Genomic DNA, 16638 nt, shown 5'->3' on the forward strand with positions numbered 1-16638 from the left:
CCCTCATTCTATTGATTGGTAAGAACACCATCCTTGTTTTTAACTAATAAAAACAGTGGTTTCTCTTTACTTTGGAGCAGGTATCATATTGAGTAGTTAATTTTTCACTTTTGTAAGTGTGTTCCTCAATTCTTACTCGAAGATTCTACATCTCTTTTAAGAAAATTCACCACACCACAGTGAGAAATCTTGGTTTTGACCTTCTTTTCACCTTTAGTTCCCTTCAACTTTAAGGTTAAAATTAATCACATCAGCAATACAGAAAACGCTACTTAAAAGCATTAACATAGTTTACTTTTCCGTGAAATTTAAATATTTCCCTGATAGTTCAAGGGAAAGAGTCTGGGATTGAATTTGTAGAAAAAGAAAAGTGAGTTCTGTTAAAACTTATTTTATTGGCTGAGATTATCATTTTTTAAAAAGAGACCCTAATTAAGACCCTCATGAAGAAAACCAAAATCTAAACCTAATACAATGTTATATGTCAAACATGTTCCAATAGAAAACCATGAGATTGAGTTCTTTAATTATGTGTTGTTATGGAACACATCAAAGGGGCTAAAGGTTATTTTTAGTAGTGGACTCTAGGAAAGCAATGCTGTTCTCATAGTGAAAATATTTTAGCATTTCAGAGTTTATAAACATCGCAGCTTGACATTCTTACCAGCCTCTTCTTATATTTTATAGATCTTTACAATTTTATGTCTCTCATGTTTTATCAACAAGCCATCACAATCACGAAAGCCTCAGGCGTGTCTTTCTAGCCACTCTTCCAAGCATTCCGTCTCTGCCATATCTTTTCATCTTTTGCTTCCAGGTTCCTTATGAGCTGGACCTTGTCCTGTCCTGAACTTGTCCTGACTGCTCATCCTTTCCCCACCACAACTTCCTTCCTCAGCATCACTTCTCACTTTTTCTTCAATCTCAGTATATCACTTTTTTCAAGAAGTTTCCCTGACCAGGTCTTCCCATCATATCCCTGCCCTCTATGCGTCTCCAGGAGCTCAATTCGTGTTTGAATTTCTCTGAGCTCCTTCATTTCTTTTCACAGTTTCAGCTAATTACTTCTTAATTGTAAGAAGTTAAGTTGTATAAATTGCTGAGGGACAGATCTTGTCTATTCTTGTCACCACAAGTGTGAGCAGACATATTTGTCAAAATGTGGGATAAAATGGAGTATCTCTTGCTACCTTCAACACATTAATGCATTAACAAAACCTAACAAAGACTGAGAACACTACCAAGACTTTTCATTAAAAACACTCAAGCAATAAGTAAATTAAAAAAATTTTTTCCTGTAGATTTAATTGATGTTTTAGCTTATGCTATCACTTATAATTTTTATGTATAGTACTTTTATTTACTTATTTGTCACTGTTGTTTAGTCACTATAAGTTATGTCCAACTCTTTTGCGACCCCATAGGCTGTCCATGGGATTCTCCAGGCAAGAATACTGGAGTGGGTGGCCATTTCCTTCTCCAGGGGACCTTCCCGACCCAGGGATCAAACGCGCAGTTCCTGCCACGTCTCCTGCATCGCAGGCGGGTTTGTTACCGCTGAGCCACCAGAGAAGCCCCATTTATTTATTATTGGAGTATAATTCTTTATAATGTTGCATTAGTTTCTGCTGTACAACAAAGACCTACAGATGGCCACCGGGCACATGAAAAAATACTGACCATCGCTAATTATTGTAGAAATGCAAATCAAAACTCCAATGAGGCATTACCTCACACTGATCAGAATGGCCATCAACAAAAAATCTACAAACAATAAATGCTGGAGAGGATGTGAAGAAAAGGGAACCCTCTTGCACTGCTTGTGGGAAAGTAAATTGGTATAGTCACTGTGGAGAACTAGTCACTGTGGAGAACAGTATGGAAGTCCCTTAAAATACTAAAATTAGACCTACCATATGACCCAGCAATCTCACTACTGGGCATATGCAGTGAGAAAACCATAACTCAAAAAGACACATGTACCCCATGTTCATTGGCGCAATAAGTAAATTTTAAGTCTTTAGAGTAAATGAAATTTGTAAATGTTGAGATAAAGTTCTAACAGGAGCAGGAATCTATAAGTATGTTTTCAGTTGTGCTATTTAGAAATATAACAGTATTATGCTCTTCATGCTTCGATTTTCTCTGATTAGTGAATTACTGCTATTGTTTTCCAGAGAAGTAAATAATATGGTATCCTCAAAAAAATTAAAAAAAAATTAAAAAAACAACTTCCCATGCTACTGAATGAGCAGAGAGTCTTTTACTAGAACCCCTGATGTGACAAGTAAAAAGGTCAAACTAATGACTGGCCAATTATATCTCCCTAAACATCTGCATGAATGTGACTGAAATTATAGACATTAGAAGAGAAATTTGGGGAAAAATCAGAGATCTCTCCAACTAGATTAGATTCTACAAAAAACTAAATAAATTATCTTGCTCATTCTGGAAATAGACTATTTTTAAAATAGGAAACATTTCTACCATAGTATTATGTAACCAAGATCAATAGAAATGGAACAACAGTATTTATAAGATTTTGATATTAGAAAACTAATCACAGACATTTTTTACCAATCAGAACAGAGATAAGACCTTATTTTGTAGTCAGAGATCTCAAAATTTAGCAAATAGATTGTTCATTGGAGTCTACTTAAAACTATTAGTCTTTCCCAGACATTGCTAATGTCTATAATCACAGAGTAACTGAAATTTATTTTCTTTTCATTTAATCAGTGTGCTTTTGGAACAGACAGGTTGTGTTCTCTGCCATTTACAAACTCAAGGATTTAATTTAGAATTCAATAATTGAATGAGATAATATAATGACCTTTTATATAAATTCATCATTTCTTATCTTCCCCAAAGCACAAAATGTCCTGTATGCCATTATCATTATTGTTTACTTTTCTGGAAGGTTTTTGTTTAAATTTCTATAACTCACCTAGGATTATAAATCTGCCTTTAAAATACAGTATAAACAGTTTACTCCTCCAGGCCTTATAAGATCTCATAGCTGTTATTATGAGACTTGTATGACAATTAATTTCACTCCCTCTATACTCAGGTTTATAAAGAAATCTGAGTACATGTAATATCCCTTTCCAGGAAGTTCGAGCATACTCTCATCTGCCTCCTGCTTTTTTGAAAAGGTGGAACTCTGGGTTTGGGCTTCAGAATTCATTTATCTCAAAATTGTTTTGTTTCTTCTTTTTTCTCTTTTTTTCTTGAGGGAGGGAGGTAGAGGGAAAGAGAATGTATCATCTGGGCTGACTTTCAAGGAGTGGCACTATTCTTTATCCTTTTTTGGTGGACGGCATTTGTATGAGCATGAGTTAGTGCTTCAAAAGCACAGTTGGTAAGCTTCTCATGTATTGCCTATCAAGTTTTTCTGAAGAAGAGGAAACGCACGCTGTTGTGGATTTGGTGGTGTGGTCAGAGCAGCTATACTCTGGATGACTGAATGCAGCCCGTGTCCATTAATGGCTTCCAGTGCAAATTTGAATGGAGAGAGGAGGATTTGGCATCGTTCCCCAGTGGTCAGGTTGGCACAGTCACAGAGCTGGGGTTCTGTGTCAGGTCCGAGGACCTGCCACCTCGGCGTCCCGTTCGAGGGGTCCACCTATTGCTGCCTACTGAACTTCTGTACCAACTCAGCTGCTTTCTTTTTTTTTCTCTGCTTTTAGCTCTACTCCTCTGCCTGTTTCTCAAGATTAAGTGTATGAGTTTCCCAGTCACTGTTCCTCAAGAGGTGATCTGATTGGGTTAAATAACATTTAATGTGCTCAGTTGTTTCATTTGTATCCGACTCTTTGTGACCCTATGGATTATAGCCTGCCAGGCTCCTCTGTCCTGGTGGGTCAGATGGTAAAGGATCTGCCTGCAATGCAGGAGACCTGGGTTCAACCCCTGGGTCTGGAAGATCTCCTGGAGAAGGGAATGGCTACCCACTCCAGTAACCTTGCCTGGAGAATTTCATGGACATAGGAACATTTAATACAGGTTGCCATTATTGGGCAAAGTTTTGGGACAATCCCCTCATAGCATACTGGTTTACCTCTATTTCTCCACAGTTTGGCGTTTGAAGTAGGACAGTTCTTCAGATCTCTCCCATACATGGCAGAATATTCATATCCCTGGTCCCGACACTAAATGCCAGGGCACCGGCCCTCTTTAAGCATCATGCCAATGAAAAATATTCCCCTCACCATTTCCAAACTATGACCTGGGCTACCTTGAGTGTCTTATGGACTTTTTTCTTTCAAAGGAGAAAAAAAGAAAGATTCTGCATCACAACTGTAATTGAAATTTAGCTTAAATTATTAAACAAAAGAATTCCTTCTGACATGAAAGTGTACTTGCATGCATGCTAAGTTGCTTTTGTCATGTCCTACTCTGTGAGACCCTATGGACTGCAGCCAGCCAGGCTCCTCTGTCCATGGGATTCTCCAGGCAAGAATACTGGAGTGGGTTGCCATTTCCTCCTCCAGGAGATCTTCCTAACCCAGGGATCAAACCCGGGTCTCTTAAGTCTCCTGCATTGGCAGGCAGGTTCTTTACCACTAGTGCCACCTGGAAAGTGTACTAGGGAACATATAACTGATGATAGTTCTGACTTTTCTTATGGCAATGCCACCTGGAGAGAAGAAAATAAACCAGATCCCTTCTGCTCTGTGGGTCTGTGTTAACGATTCAGCTGGGTTTTAGTTTTTCTTCAAGTTGTTACAAAACAGGCCCTTGGTCTCTGAATTATATTAAGGATCCAGCAAATTAATTAAAACATTTATGTTTATGTTATGTATATTTAGTAACCACCTTAAGACTTGAAAGATAGTACCCCCAAAATTGAGTTATAAACCTACCATTTAAAATTTTTAACCTTAATTTTGTAATTCACATAAGCATTAGTTTGAACAGATCACCTCTTTATAATTGATATTCCACAATTTCTAACAGGTTTTGAAGAATAATTTACTTTTAGAAACACAAAAATCTAGGCAAGATTCTCTTAACTATATTAAAATTAGTTAACTATATTAAAATTAGTTCCTTCATGAATCTAAAGTTTGGCAGCTTAAGGCCTTTTGTGTAGAAAGCAGCCAAAATTTAGATCCATGAAGGATATGTCCTTTTTAAAAAGTTTTTTTTTTAAAAAAAATTAATAGGAAGAAACTTTTATTTATGTCTTATGAAAATGTAGAAAACTGATGAATACAGAATGACACAAAGCAGAAGTAATGTGGGTTACTGATTTACTACACACAGGTATTAACATCTGTATTATCCTTAGTTATGTACTTGCTAATTGATTTTGTGATAGCATTTTTATACAAAAATTTTTTTAAATTAATTTATTTTTAGCTGCACTGGGTCTTTGTTGTTGCACACAGGCTTCAGTAGTTGCAGCACGTGGGATCTAGAGCTTGGGCTCAGTAGCTATGGCACACGGACTTACTTGCCCCATGGCATGTGAAATCTTCCTCGACCAGGGATCGAATCTGTGTCTCCTCCATTGGCAGGCAGATCCTTAACCACTGGACCACCAGGGAAGTCCCAGGAAACAATTCTTAAACAATAAAGGTAGCTGATGGTATTAAATGTCTCAAGCTCCTTTTGGTAAAATTAAAGATGCTGTCACCTGTAATTCATGCTGGAATGGCATTGCCTCTCCAGAGGCATGTGGAGATATGGGAGATGTTTCTGTTTGTCACAAGGCTATGTTGGGGGAGTGCATTGGTATTTAGTGTTTGAAGTCAGGAATGCTAAATCTTAGTAAGATGAAGAATAGTCCTACAAAACCAAGAACTGTCCTGCCTGAAAGCCAACGGTGCTTGCATCAAGAAATACAATTGGGCTTCTAACAGTGATAAACCTAAGTCCACCACCTGGGGGAAAGAGCAAGTTAGTTGTCTTCTTGTCAAAATTTAGCACCTTGTTAGATGCACCTGAAACCCAGACACTGTTCCCTTGCTTCTGAACTTCTCCTTGCTCCAATCATTTTCCCTCACCTTAAGAGGGAGTATCAATATAGGGTCAACTATTTACACTGGAGGGCTGCCCTGGTGGCTCAGATGGTAAAGAATACACCTGCAATGTGGGAGACCTGGGTTCGATCCCTGGGTTGGGAAGATTCCCCTGGAGAAGGGAACGGCCACCTACTCCAGTATTCTTGCCTGGATAATTCCATGGACAGAGGAACCTGGTGGCCTACAGTCAGACAGGACTGAGCAACTTTCACTTTCACTTACACTGATATTCTCTGCAAACAGTGTTAAGGAAAACTTTAGAGCTGCTAGTGACATATTCCTTTTTATTCCTTCTATCTACCCAATCACCAGTCCTTCAATGCAGTCTTTGAAATGATGTTCATGTTTCTTTGAAATGGTGCTTATGCTTCTGTCTCTCCCCCATCAATCATTCTTCTTCCCCACTGCCTCTGCACTTACCTGCTGGGCGAGAGGATGAAAGAAACAGCCTTCTAAGTGGCCCATTCTTATGCTAATTCCTTCTTAAATCCACTTCCTCCCTCCAACTAAGGCTAGGCTAAGTAAAGTAAGTAAAGTCATTCAGTTGTGTCTGACTCTTTGTGACCCCATGGACTGTATAGCCTACCAGGCTCCTCTGTCCATGGGATTTTCCAGGCAAGAGTACTGGAGTGGGTTGCCATTTCCTTCTCCAGGGGATCTTCCCGACCCAGGGATTGAACCCGGGTCTCCAGCATTGCAGCCAGACGCTTTACTGTCTGAGCCAAGGCTAGATGTTACCTAAACATCGTTTCCCCACCTTGCTTTTTAATCAAAATCTTCAGTTGAGATTTTACTTATCTTCCCTTTCTCATTACATCAGAACTTACTAAAGATATTGGTACTGTCTTTTTCATCTTTGTATTTTCATTGTGTCTGACACAAAACAGATGCTGAATATGTATTTAATTACTATACAGTTGAAATTTGGTTTTCAGGTTTTAATATTCATGGCCAATTACTTCTTAAAGCTGTTTTGTTTTCTCCTTCAGTCCAAGCCCTTATTAATTTCATTTCCTTTGTACTCATGATATTACCATAGCAAAGAATAGGACACTTAGATTTCTCATGATTTGTTATTGTTGCAAAATATTTCTGCTAATTAACTAGCTCATAACTACATACTAGCAAATGGTAGCAACACTCCAACAAGTCCACAGATAATTGTTTATTGCTTGCTGAAAACAATTCCACAGTTGGTCTTTACCAAATTACATCAGGATGTAAAATGCGTGTTTAGGGTTTACAGATCCTTTTATAATGTACCCAGGGCTTACAGTATAACCCTATGCTTAATAAAAATAATAGAACACCTGTCATAAGATTATAGAAAAAACCTGTAAAGTTGATAGAAGTTTCCCATTACTATAGGCCACGAGTCTTAACAACAGACTTTTCACTTAAGACGTATGAAAAAGATTCAGCTTGATAAATGGTGTATCAAATTGCATTGGTTTATACTTAATGAATCCTTCATTTCTGTGTTTGTTTTTGCATCTAGATGATCCTTAAATACTCATTCACTCTCAGTTTCTAAGCAAAGTACTCAATTAAACACTGCTTCCATATCTGTAGAAGTTCAAACAGTGTACAAGTCACAATTTCTTTGTATTTATATCCATGGATCTGATATGCAAATATTATAGAATTATTGGTTTTAATTTGATATACCAAGGAACTTTGCCTGCAAATCCCAAGAATTCTTTAGAAACAGTACCAGCCCTGAGAGCAACCAAGCCTTTAAAAATATTTCTATACTTTATTTCTTCCTATCTTTTTTAAATGAAGAAGGAAAGCATTTTTAATCTCCATTCAGTTACATAGAATTTGAATACTGCTATGTAACATAAATGATCATACTAATGCACAGGAATTGAAAGTCAAGCATCTTTGGTTGAGGCTGAATTGAACGAAGTCTTGATCCTGTAAACATTTCCATAGGAGGTAGCCATACACATTTGACTTATTGTCAAATAAGGGATAGTAAACAATGATTCTGCGATCCTAATAAATTAAAAGTATTTTAAAAGCATTAAATAAATGTTTCTCTTTTTAAAAAACCAAAAATGAAACAGCACACAGATTTTCAATAAATTAAGAAGAGAAATATTCAATCTTTATAGTTGAAATGTCTGCATCTTCAAACCTCCATTGGTTCATTTGATAATGTTTGATGCTGTAATTAATAATGGGACCACATACATTCTAAACAAATTGTTTGCAAGGCAAATTCTGCAAGTATTTCCATTCATTATGGAGTTGTCCACAGTTTTATACCAGTGACCTGAAAAACAATATCCTGCCACTGGATAGTCCATTTTCTTTCTCTGATGGCAGTCTGAGTAGATAGGATTTGAATGGTAGAGATTTTTTAGTTTCAAACCCCACCCGACACTCTTGCTTTAAGTGCCTCCAGCTGCTGTTCCCATGAACACAGTGTTGATTGGTGGTAGAGAGGATACCATTTCTCTACCATTTGCTCCATGGGAGTCCAGGGTTTCTTGAGCTGGATATTGACTGGAAGTTCCATACATACACTGGGAGGAAGAGGAAGGAATTGGGGTTTGCAGGCTGGATGCTGTAAGGGAAAATATAATTAACAATTGAAAACAGACTTTTTCTTTTTTCTGTGGCACTCACTTTAAGCCTTCATACTTACTTGTGCATTTAGCATATATATCTGTACTAAATTTGAGTGTGTGTGGTATCTCAGAGCAATTCTCATCTTTTCTTTCATTTCCCCCCTTGCATTTTCCTTCTTCAACATATTTCACAAAGAAAACTCAATTTCAAATGTAAATTCAGACAAGTTTATCACCACAATATACCCCTAGTCCACTTCCTCTTTCCATCTGCATCTCCACAATTGGAGTTCAAACTACCATCTTCTCTTTACCTGGACTAACACAGAGGCCTAACTAGTCTCAGGACTTTGCTTCACTTTTCACCCTGTAGAGAGTGGCTAGGGTAGTCTTGCAGAAGTGGACATCAAATTGTCCCTCTTCTCAAATGCTACAATGACTTTCCATTACTCTTAGAACAAAATCCAAGCTCCTTGCCCTGGTTCATAATACCCTAGGTGAGTTGGCCTCTGCCTTCTAATTTATTTCACTCCCCTCTCTTCATTCACCATGCTCAAAACACATGAGCCTTCTTTCTACCCTTTGAAGCCAAAGAATTCTCATTTCAGAGGCTATGCAACTTGCCATTCCTTCTGCCTAGAACTTGCACCATCAGATCTTCACATTACCTCCTTCTTATCATTCAGCTTTCAACTCAAATGTTTCTGCCTCAAGATTCCTCTCCCAACTATTTTAGCTAAAGCAGCTCATCCATTACTATCTGTCGTTTTACCTTAATATTTAATTGACCTGAGAGTATCCGAAATTATCTTTTTTAATGCATTTAAAAAATATTTTCATTGCTTGATCTTTCCCTACGAGAATGTAGACTTCTTACAAGCAGGAACTCTGACCTGATCACTGCCATAACTGCACACCTAAAATGAGGATTGGCCCATCACAGCATGTTCTCAAAATTGTTCACTAACTCGCTCACTAACACTACATTTCCTGCATTTTTGGTTGCTGCTTTCTCAGTACTGTTTTTCTTCTTTTTCTAAGTACCATCATCTCTGTCACTAAAAAGCAGGTTCATAACTAAGGACATTTAATTATAGGTCCTAACTCCCCTTGTGGTGCTTCCCACGTGGCTCAGCGGCAAAGAAACTGCCTGCCAGTGCAGGAGACTCAGGTTCCATCCCTCGGTGGGGAAGATCCCCTGGAGAAGGAAACGGCAACCCTCTCTAGTACTCTTGCCTGGAAAATCCCATGGACAGAGGAGCCTGGTGGGCTACAGTCCACGGGGTCACACAGAGTCGGACACGACTGAGCAACCGAGCACGCACACACACACACACCCCTTGTGGTGCTCAGTCCGCTCCCTCTATTCCGTCTTTTCACCCTGAAGTCTTCTTTGCAATTCACTTACAAGCCAGCTCAGACAACTAAAACTTAAGAGTCTCTCCTATGCCCAAACTATGTTCCATCAAGGTGTCTACTCTCTCTACAAGTAAACAGAACTAATAGTAACGACAGCAACACGGTACATCTTAGTCTCATAGCAAGGAAACTTCCTGAAGTGGAATTTTCTGCTTCATTAGAGCAACCCAGAAGCAACGACCATATGCAGCTGGCATGAGATGAGCTGGCAGACTCTGCTCAGGGAGCATGTGTAATGGTCACAGGAAGGGAAGAAGTGCTTCCTATTGAATTATTGGAAAAACACACTGAGAGAGGAGAATGGGCTTTATTCAGTTTTCCCTTATGCTCTGTTTGGGTGTTGATACCCTCTACTTAACGCTAATCTGAAATCAATTCCATTGGAAGATTTCAATCATCTCATATAAACATTAACACTGCACCTGCCCTGATACTTACATGGATATACACTTTCCCTGTGTTACATTATTAGCGGGTTTAGAGACTAAATCTATGCCTTTTTTTCTGTTCCCTTTTTTCAACTCACTGATATATGGAGATCCTACTACATGGCAGACACTTTGCTGGGGGCTGGCGAATCATCTAGTACAAGTTGTGGTATTTTCTCAGGGCCAGCAAACTTGTTGAAATAAGATGCTAGGGGACTTCACGGCAGACATATGGTTTTGCTCATTTTTACCTAAAATGTACGTTATAGACTAAGAAAACAACATTTTCTAAGGTTGTCTAATCACATTTTATGTACAAATGAGAAAGTGATAGTAACTTTCCTCTCAAGTTACCATTTTTAAAAACCTGGAGTGGTTTTATGATACTGATGGAGATTATGGTGTCCAAAGACAGCTCTTGTCACTGGCCCTGCTTCCAACGGTGAATAAGAGAAACTGAGAAAAATATATCATTATTGCCCTTACAGTTTTTTAGACTACTTTTGATAGGTTATATGAAATATTTTCATACAAATTAGATGCCAGAGATTCTTTTTGGAAAGAGTAACAGATCTAGCAGTAGGTTGCATGGTGACATATATGTTGAAAAAATGATTAAGACTGTTCCTAACAGATTCAAAAACATAACTTCAGATCTAAACTGATAAACCAAAGGTGGGAACATGAGTGCCCAGTTAATACTGGATACCTGAGGTTAACAACATTTTAAAAATATTTTCAAAAACTATTAATATAATTTACCTACTACGGGAGTTCGACATGCAACTGAAGGTGGTGTGTCTGCATAAAATGAGCTGGTCTGCTTTCTACTACCATCATCTAAAATGTTGAGCGGATCATGAATGTCACCATATGGAGGCAGGGAGCGAACACTGCTGATGACAGAAACGTGTTGATTCACCATCGATCCAAGTCTATGAGACTCTGGGTAGTTGACGTTGCTCCCATAGTACCCTATGACAGAAAGTGTTGAGAAAGTAGAGTTAACTTATGGCAAATAATATTCAGGAAGAAAAATGAAAGAACAAGGTAATAGGAGAGATCCCTAGAGATACCCTACTGTAAATACTACATTGACATCAACATTTACAATACAGTTGGATATATGTTTATATATGGATATGGTTCACTATGTTTTTTGTTTTTAAAATAAGTAGGAGTTATCATATTATTAATCTTGAGATATAAGACTATACCTCTCTCACATTTCCCTTCTCTAAATTAATTAGATCTTATGATGCCTATGAAGAGAAATGCACTATTAGCCTTTCACAAAGATTACTCTACTTATCAAGTACCAGTTTTACTGACAGATTCATGTTTCTGGGAGGAGGACTGGTCTATGCTGAGGCGAGGAGCAACAGGACAGCCACTTTGGTGGCTGAATAAGTCCACACAGCTTTTCAACTGAGTGGTTTTACCTGTTTTACCAGCCCAACAGGAAGCACTGTCTGGGTCCTAATCTTTAAGATCTGCTGCTAGTTCTCTGGAAGAAACATTATTCACTAAAAATATCTTCAAAGGACAGAACATTCTTCTTCGGAGCTAACATGGTTTGACAATGTTTTCACCCTGTGTGGCATTTAGAAGGGCAATTGTAATCAAGCCACAAGAATTAGTGATATGCTTGTGTTGTACTGTGCTTACTCACTCAGTCCTGTCTGACTCTTTGTGACCCCCATGGACTGTAGCCCACCAGGCTCCTCTGTCCATGGGGATTCTCCAGGCAAGAATACTGGAGTGGGTTGCCATGCTCTCCTCCAGGGGATATTCCCGACCCAGGGATCAAACCCACATCTCCTGCATTGCAGGTGGATTCTTTACCATCTGAGTTACCAGGGAAGCTCAAGAATACTGGAGTGGGTAGCCTATCCCTTCTCCAGGGGATCTTCCTAACTCAGGAATCAAACTGGGGTCTCCTGCATTGCAGGTAGATTCTTTACCAGCTGAGCTACCCAGGAAGCCCAGGGATACGCTTATACATGGCTGAAATTAGCTCCAAATGTCGAAGATTCCATGATCTTGAGAAAGTTCTACACAGGATGATGTGCTGTTCACCAGAGATGGAACTCAATGTCTGGTTTTGCCTAACTGCCATCTCAGGAAAGGAAAAATTCTTTAAAAATTTCAATACCATTAGGTGAATTAGGAGGCAATGTTGCTCCTTGGCAGCTGGCAGCCCCTGCATTGCTCAAGAAATTGAAGCCCCCTGTATTTAAAAACTGCAGACTATGTGGATCTTGGCCATGTGGGGATGGTCCATAGCTGGAAGGTGGCCGAGAATTATATGGGGACCCAGCACAGCTGCCACTGAAGAAGTCTCTAGAAAGCTGCTGGTCACTCCAGACCATGCATCGACCATGCTCCGGGCGATGAGGATAGAGTCCTGATGGGGTGTGAGGTTGTGTCCTAAACACAGTCTGATAGTTAGAGTTGGTCCCATAAAAGTCATGGCTGGCTTGAGGGAGAGTCGGATAAATAGGCTCTGAGTATGCTGAGCAGTGTGATGGGGCTGACAGTACTGGGCCCACACTCGGGGGTCTCCCTGCCATTGGCCCTTGATTAATGACGCTTCCTCGGCTCGCCATAGCTGGAGAGATAGGTGGTGTCATCAGATGACCAGAACTCTGGGAAAGCTCCATTTGACCTGGAAAAAAGTTATCAGAGCATTCACTAGTGGCAGATTAAAAACAGATGGGCTCGAAACATTTAAAATTATGCAAAAGATTTATTGATATGTCTTTTTTCCAAGTTAGATCATTTCTAACCTCCAAAAATAACAGGACTGGGGAAACAACAAAACTCTAGGCTTAAAAATATCATCACAACATGTATGTATTTCACAGCAGTGGCAACTTTTGGAGTTACTGACCATGGAGAAGAGCCTTGGAAGGCTTTATCCTTCCATCTGTATAAAGATGATTCTCTAATCATCTCAAGCTTGGGAAGGGCAAAGGGTCTGTTGTTTACCTTTCTCTGTAATTAAAAAAAACACACTGAATGCTAAATGGTTTGATGTATAGAAGGGATATTGTAGATCCCATCACTTCAGTCATGTCCAACTCTTTGTGACCCTATGGACTATAGCCCACCAGGCTCCTCTGTCCATGATATTCTCCAGGCAAGAATACTGCAGTGGATTGCCGTGCCCTCCTCCAGGGTATCTTCCCAACCCAGGGATCGAACCTGCAACTCTTATGTCTCCTGCATTGGCAGGCAGGTTCTTTACCACTAGTGTCACCTGGGAAGCCAATGTATAGTGTGAAAGAAAAACACAATAATGTCAAAAAGACCATGGCTGGGCTTCAAAGCAGCCAATTCAAAACTTCATGCAAACCCCACTGATGAGCAGTGAGCTATGAAAGCTACCAAATCCCTGGGCCTCCAGCTTTCCATTGTTGGAATTAGGCCCCTGAACTATAAAGCCTTTCCAGGGTTAAAATTCTGTGTGTCCAACAAATAAGGTATATAGAAGGATTTCAAGGAAGACATAAGGCAATAAGTGGACCTAAAGTATTATCTAGTAGCTAGTTTAAGCCATAAACATTCAGACCAACAGGGAACCATAGACCAAAGAGAAAAATTTTTGTTGATGGTTACCCTAAAATAGCTGAATCTTTTAAAAAAAACTTTTTTTATTCATTTGGCTGCATCAGGTCTTAGTTGCAGGTCCCCTGAATTTATTTTTTAATGGAGGACAAATAAAGTCTCCTCAAAATCCATAAATAAGCAAGTAGCTCATATTTTTTTACTTTCAAAGCATCTTAAGGATTTTGTGGACACCTAATCTATTTCTTTATTCAACCAAGTGAGAATAACCAAGTATTTGGACTTCTGATATAACTAGAAGAGTATGTTAAAGTGTGATGTCTGTCTTTAAAATGGTGTTGTTAAAAATATGAATGACAAATGTTGACAATCACAAAAATATTATAAAGCTTTATTAGAAGTCAAGCCTTTTTATTCTTGGAACACCTGGAGGTTATTAGCTTTAAGAAAACAAAGGAATAGGTTCCTGTGAGACATATTGAAGCCTAAGTGATGTTCTTGGGTTGTCTCACAGCCTACCTGGAAGCGGCATGTTGTCTGTATTCCCAGCAGGGAACGGGTGCAGAGCGGAGGTTAAGCCTCCAGTTTGACTAGATGACAGAGGAAGATAGGCTGTCTCCATGTGGCTTTCATTCTTCACAGTATCGCTGGGAACAGTGCTCCCTTTATTACGGTTGGCCAGAAAGCATGAACTCGGAGAGGCAGTGAAGGCAGCTTTACTTGCATCTGGGAAGTTTTTTTTTAAAATAGGAAAGCTAACATCATTACCACATTCCTAGTAGATAAGCCCAAGTGAAAAACAAAACAAACAAATAAAAATAAAACCTGTAAATGTTCCAGGGCTGTGTCATAAATGTGGAAATTTTTGAGAACTGTTTTCCCTGGGAAATAAGACTGGCAGACCTTTGGTCTTGGCAGAGGTGCTGGGCTTTGTTAACCATATACTTGTGGGTATAGGTATTTTCTTGTTGTTTTTGTTCAGTCGCCCAGTCATGTTCCAACTCTTTGTGACCCCATGAACTGCAGCATGCCACGCCTATCTGTCCCTCACCATCTCCCATAGTTTGCTCAAGTTCATGTCTGTTGCATCGGTGATGCCATCCAGCCATCCAGGTGTTTTCTTAGGGGCACTAAGCAATCCTGTAGTGAATAGCCTTCAAAATGCGAGTCATCACATGCCGAATAGATGAGTTTCCTTCCCTCTCTAAATTCCTATAGAACTCATCTCTGCACCACTTATAAGACCTCTTGTCTTGAATTATAGCTATATTTGTGTTATAGTCACTTCTCCAATTTTATCTAAGTTCTCAGAAGTTAAGAGTATCAATTTTATTCTTCAGAGTTTCCAGTTGACTACTTGACTACTCTATGGACCAATGGAGGAAAGAAGAAATAGGGCTGTCTTAGTGTTAGTAGTCTGTGTCAGTAGTGACAGTTTAGTGGGGAAAAATCTGAGTCTACCATCAATCCACATAACCGGTGTGCTTACAAATTCCTGAAATTAGGTTTCAACAAAGAAAGATGCAAAATAAGATATACATTTTAAATTACCTGAATTCTTCATATACTTGTCCAATAAATTCTGTAACTCCTGCTCTTTGTCATTATTAAACTGGGTCTCCATGGCCAGCAGAATGTATTCATCAAGAAGCATTCGGATCAAATGGAAAGAACCTTGTTTATGGATGAGAAATGAGAAGAGGGTATTTCGAGATGAAATAAGGAAAAGAGAGAGAAGGAAAGAAAAAAGAGAGAAGTCAAGTTATCTTTGTGACCATCTCGCAGCACTTTACAAGGAGCAACTGAAATAAACAAATACTTGTTGGACTTTAAATGACCTGCTAAGACCAACATGCTTAACTTGGGTCTCTAATCTTTTTGTGAACCGCCTGCCCAGCTCCCTGTGTGTACTGCCCTGCCAGCTCTTTGGCCACTAATTACATCAAAGGAAAATACGGATGAAAGTGAGACATGCTTTATGCTTTAAGAGGGCATACATTGGAGTGTGATAAGCTTTAACCTGAGGAGAATGAGCTCTACTCTCCTCTATTTCTGTTTACTTTGGACTAAATAATTAGACAATAGCCAACATGATCTGAAAAAAATATCAAGTGAGAAGATGCCTTTTTCTCCTGAAACAAAATGTTCTTTCATTTAAAAAAAAAAAAAAGAAAAAGTAATTTTCATGTGGAAGATGTCCTGGAAAACCTTAAACTTCTTTTATTCAATAGATTTCCCAATGAGCTCTTTTTAATAATAAAGTCAGGATTAAGTATTGTATAATTTAAGAAACCCTAAGTATAAGCAACAAATTTCAGATAATAGATAAAATATGTTTTGTTCATGCCTCAATACAAGTTCACCAATTTAATCTAATTTTGTTGGAAATTAAATGAAAACAATTTACTTAATTGTAACTTATTTTATTTTTTATTTTTTCTGATTGAAACTTGATCGTTTATGTCTTTTTACACTCATTTTTTTCATTTATTTTTTATTAGTTGGAGGCTATTTTATAATGTGAAGATTCTGCAAAACACAATTACAAATGCAAAAGTACTTTCCAGTAGATAGCATTAAAACTACCAACAAAGAATCTGAGAAATTTTAGGA

The 16638-nt window shown here is 38.7% G+C and overlaps 1 protein-coding gene across 1 annotated transcript in view; it reads right to left on the reverse strand.

Moving 5' to 3' along the window:
- Nucleotides 1–7205: 7205 nt before the first annotated feature.
- Nucleotides 7206–16638, reverse strand: part of RFX6 (regulatory factor X6) — a 51304-nt gene continuing 41871 nt past the window's right edge. The window contains exons 15-19 of the mRNA XM_061131984.1: nt 15577–15699; nt 14545–14751; nt 12611–13123; nt 11218–11430; nt 7206–8604 (exon numbers count right to left, since the gene is read on the reverse strand). Coding sequence (XP_060987967.1) covers nt 8429–8604; nt 11218–11430; nt 12611–13123; nt 14545–14751; nt 15577–15699 — 1232 coding nt within the window. The 3' untranslated portion in view covers nt 7206–8428. The remainder of the gene's footprint in view (nt 8605–11217; nt 11431–12610; nt 13124–14544; nt 14752–15576; nt 15700–16638) is intronic.

This window comes from Dama dama, chromosome 28 (genome assembly GCF_033118175.1).
Source record: "Dama dama isolate Ldn47 chromosome 28, ASM3311817v1, whole genome shotgun sequence".
Lineage (NCBI taxonomy): Eukaryota > Metazoa > Chordata > Mammalia > Artiodactyla > Cervidae > Dama > Dama dama.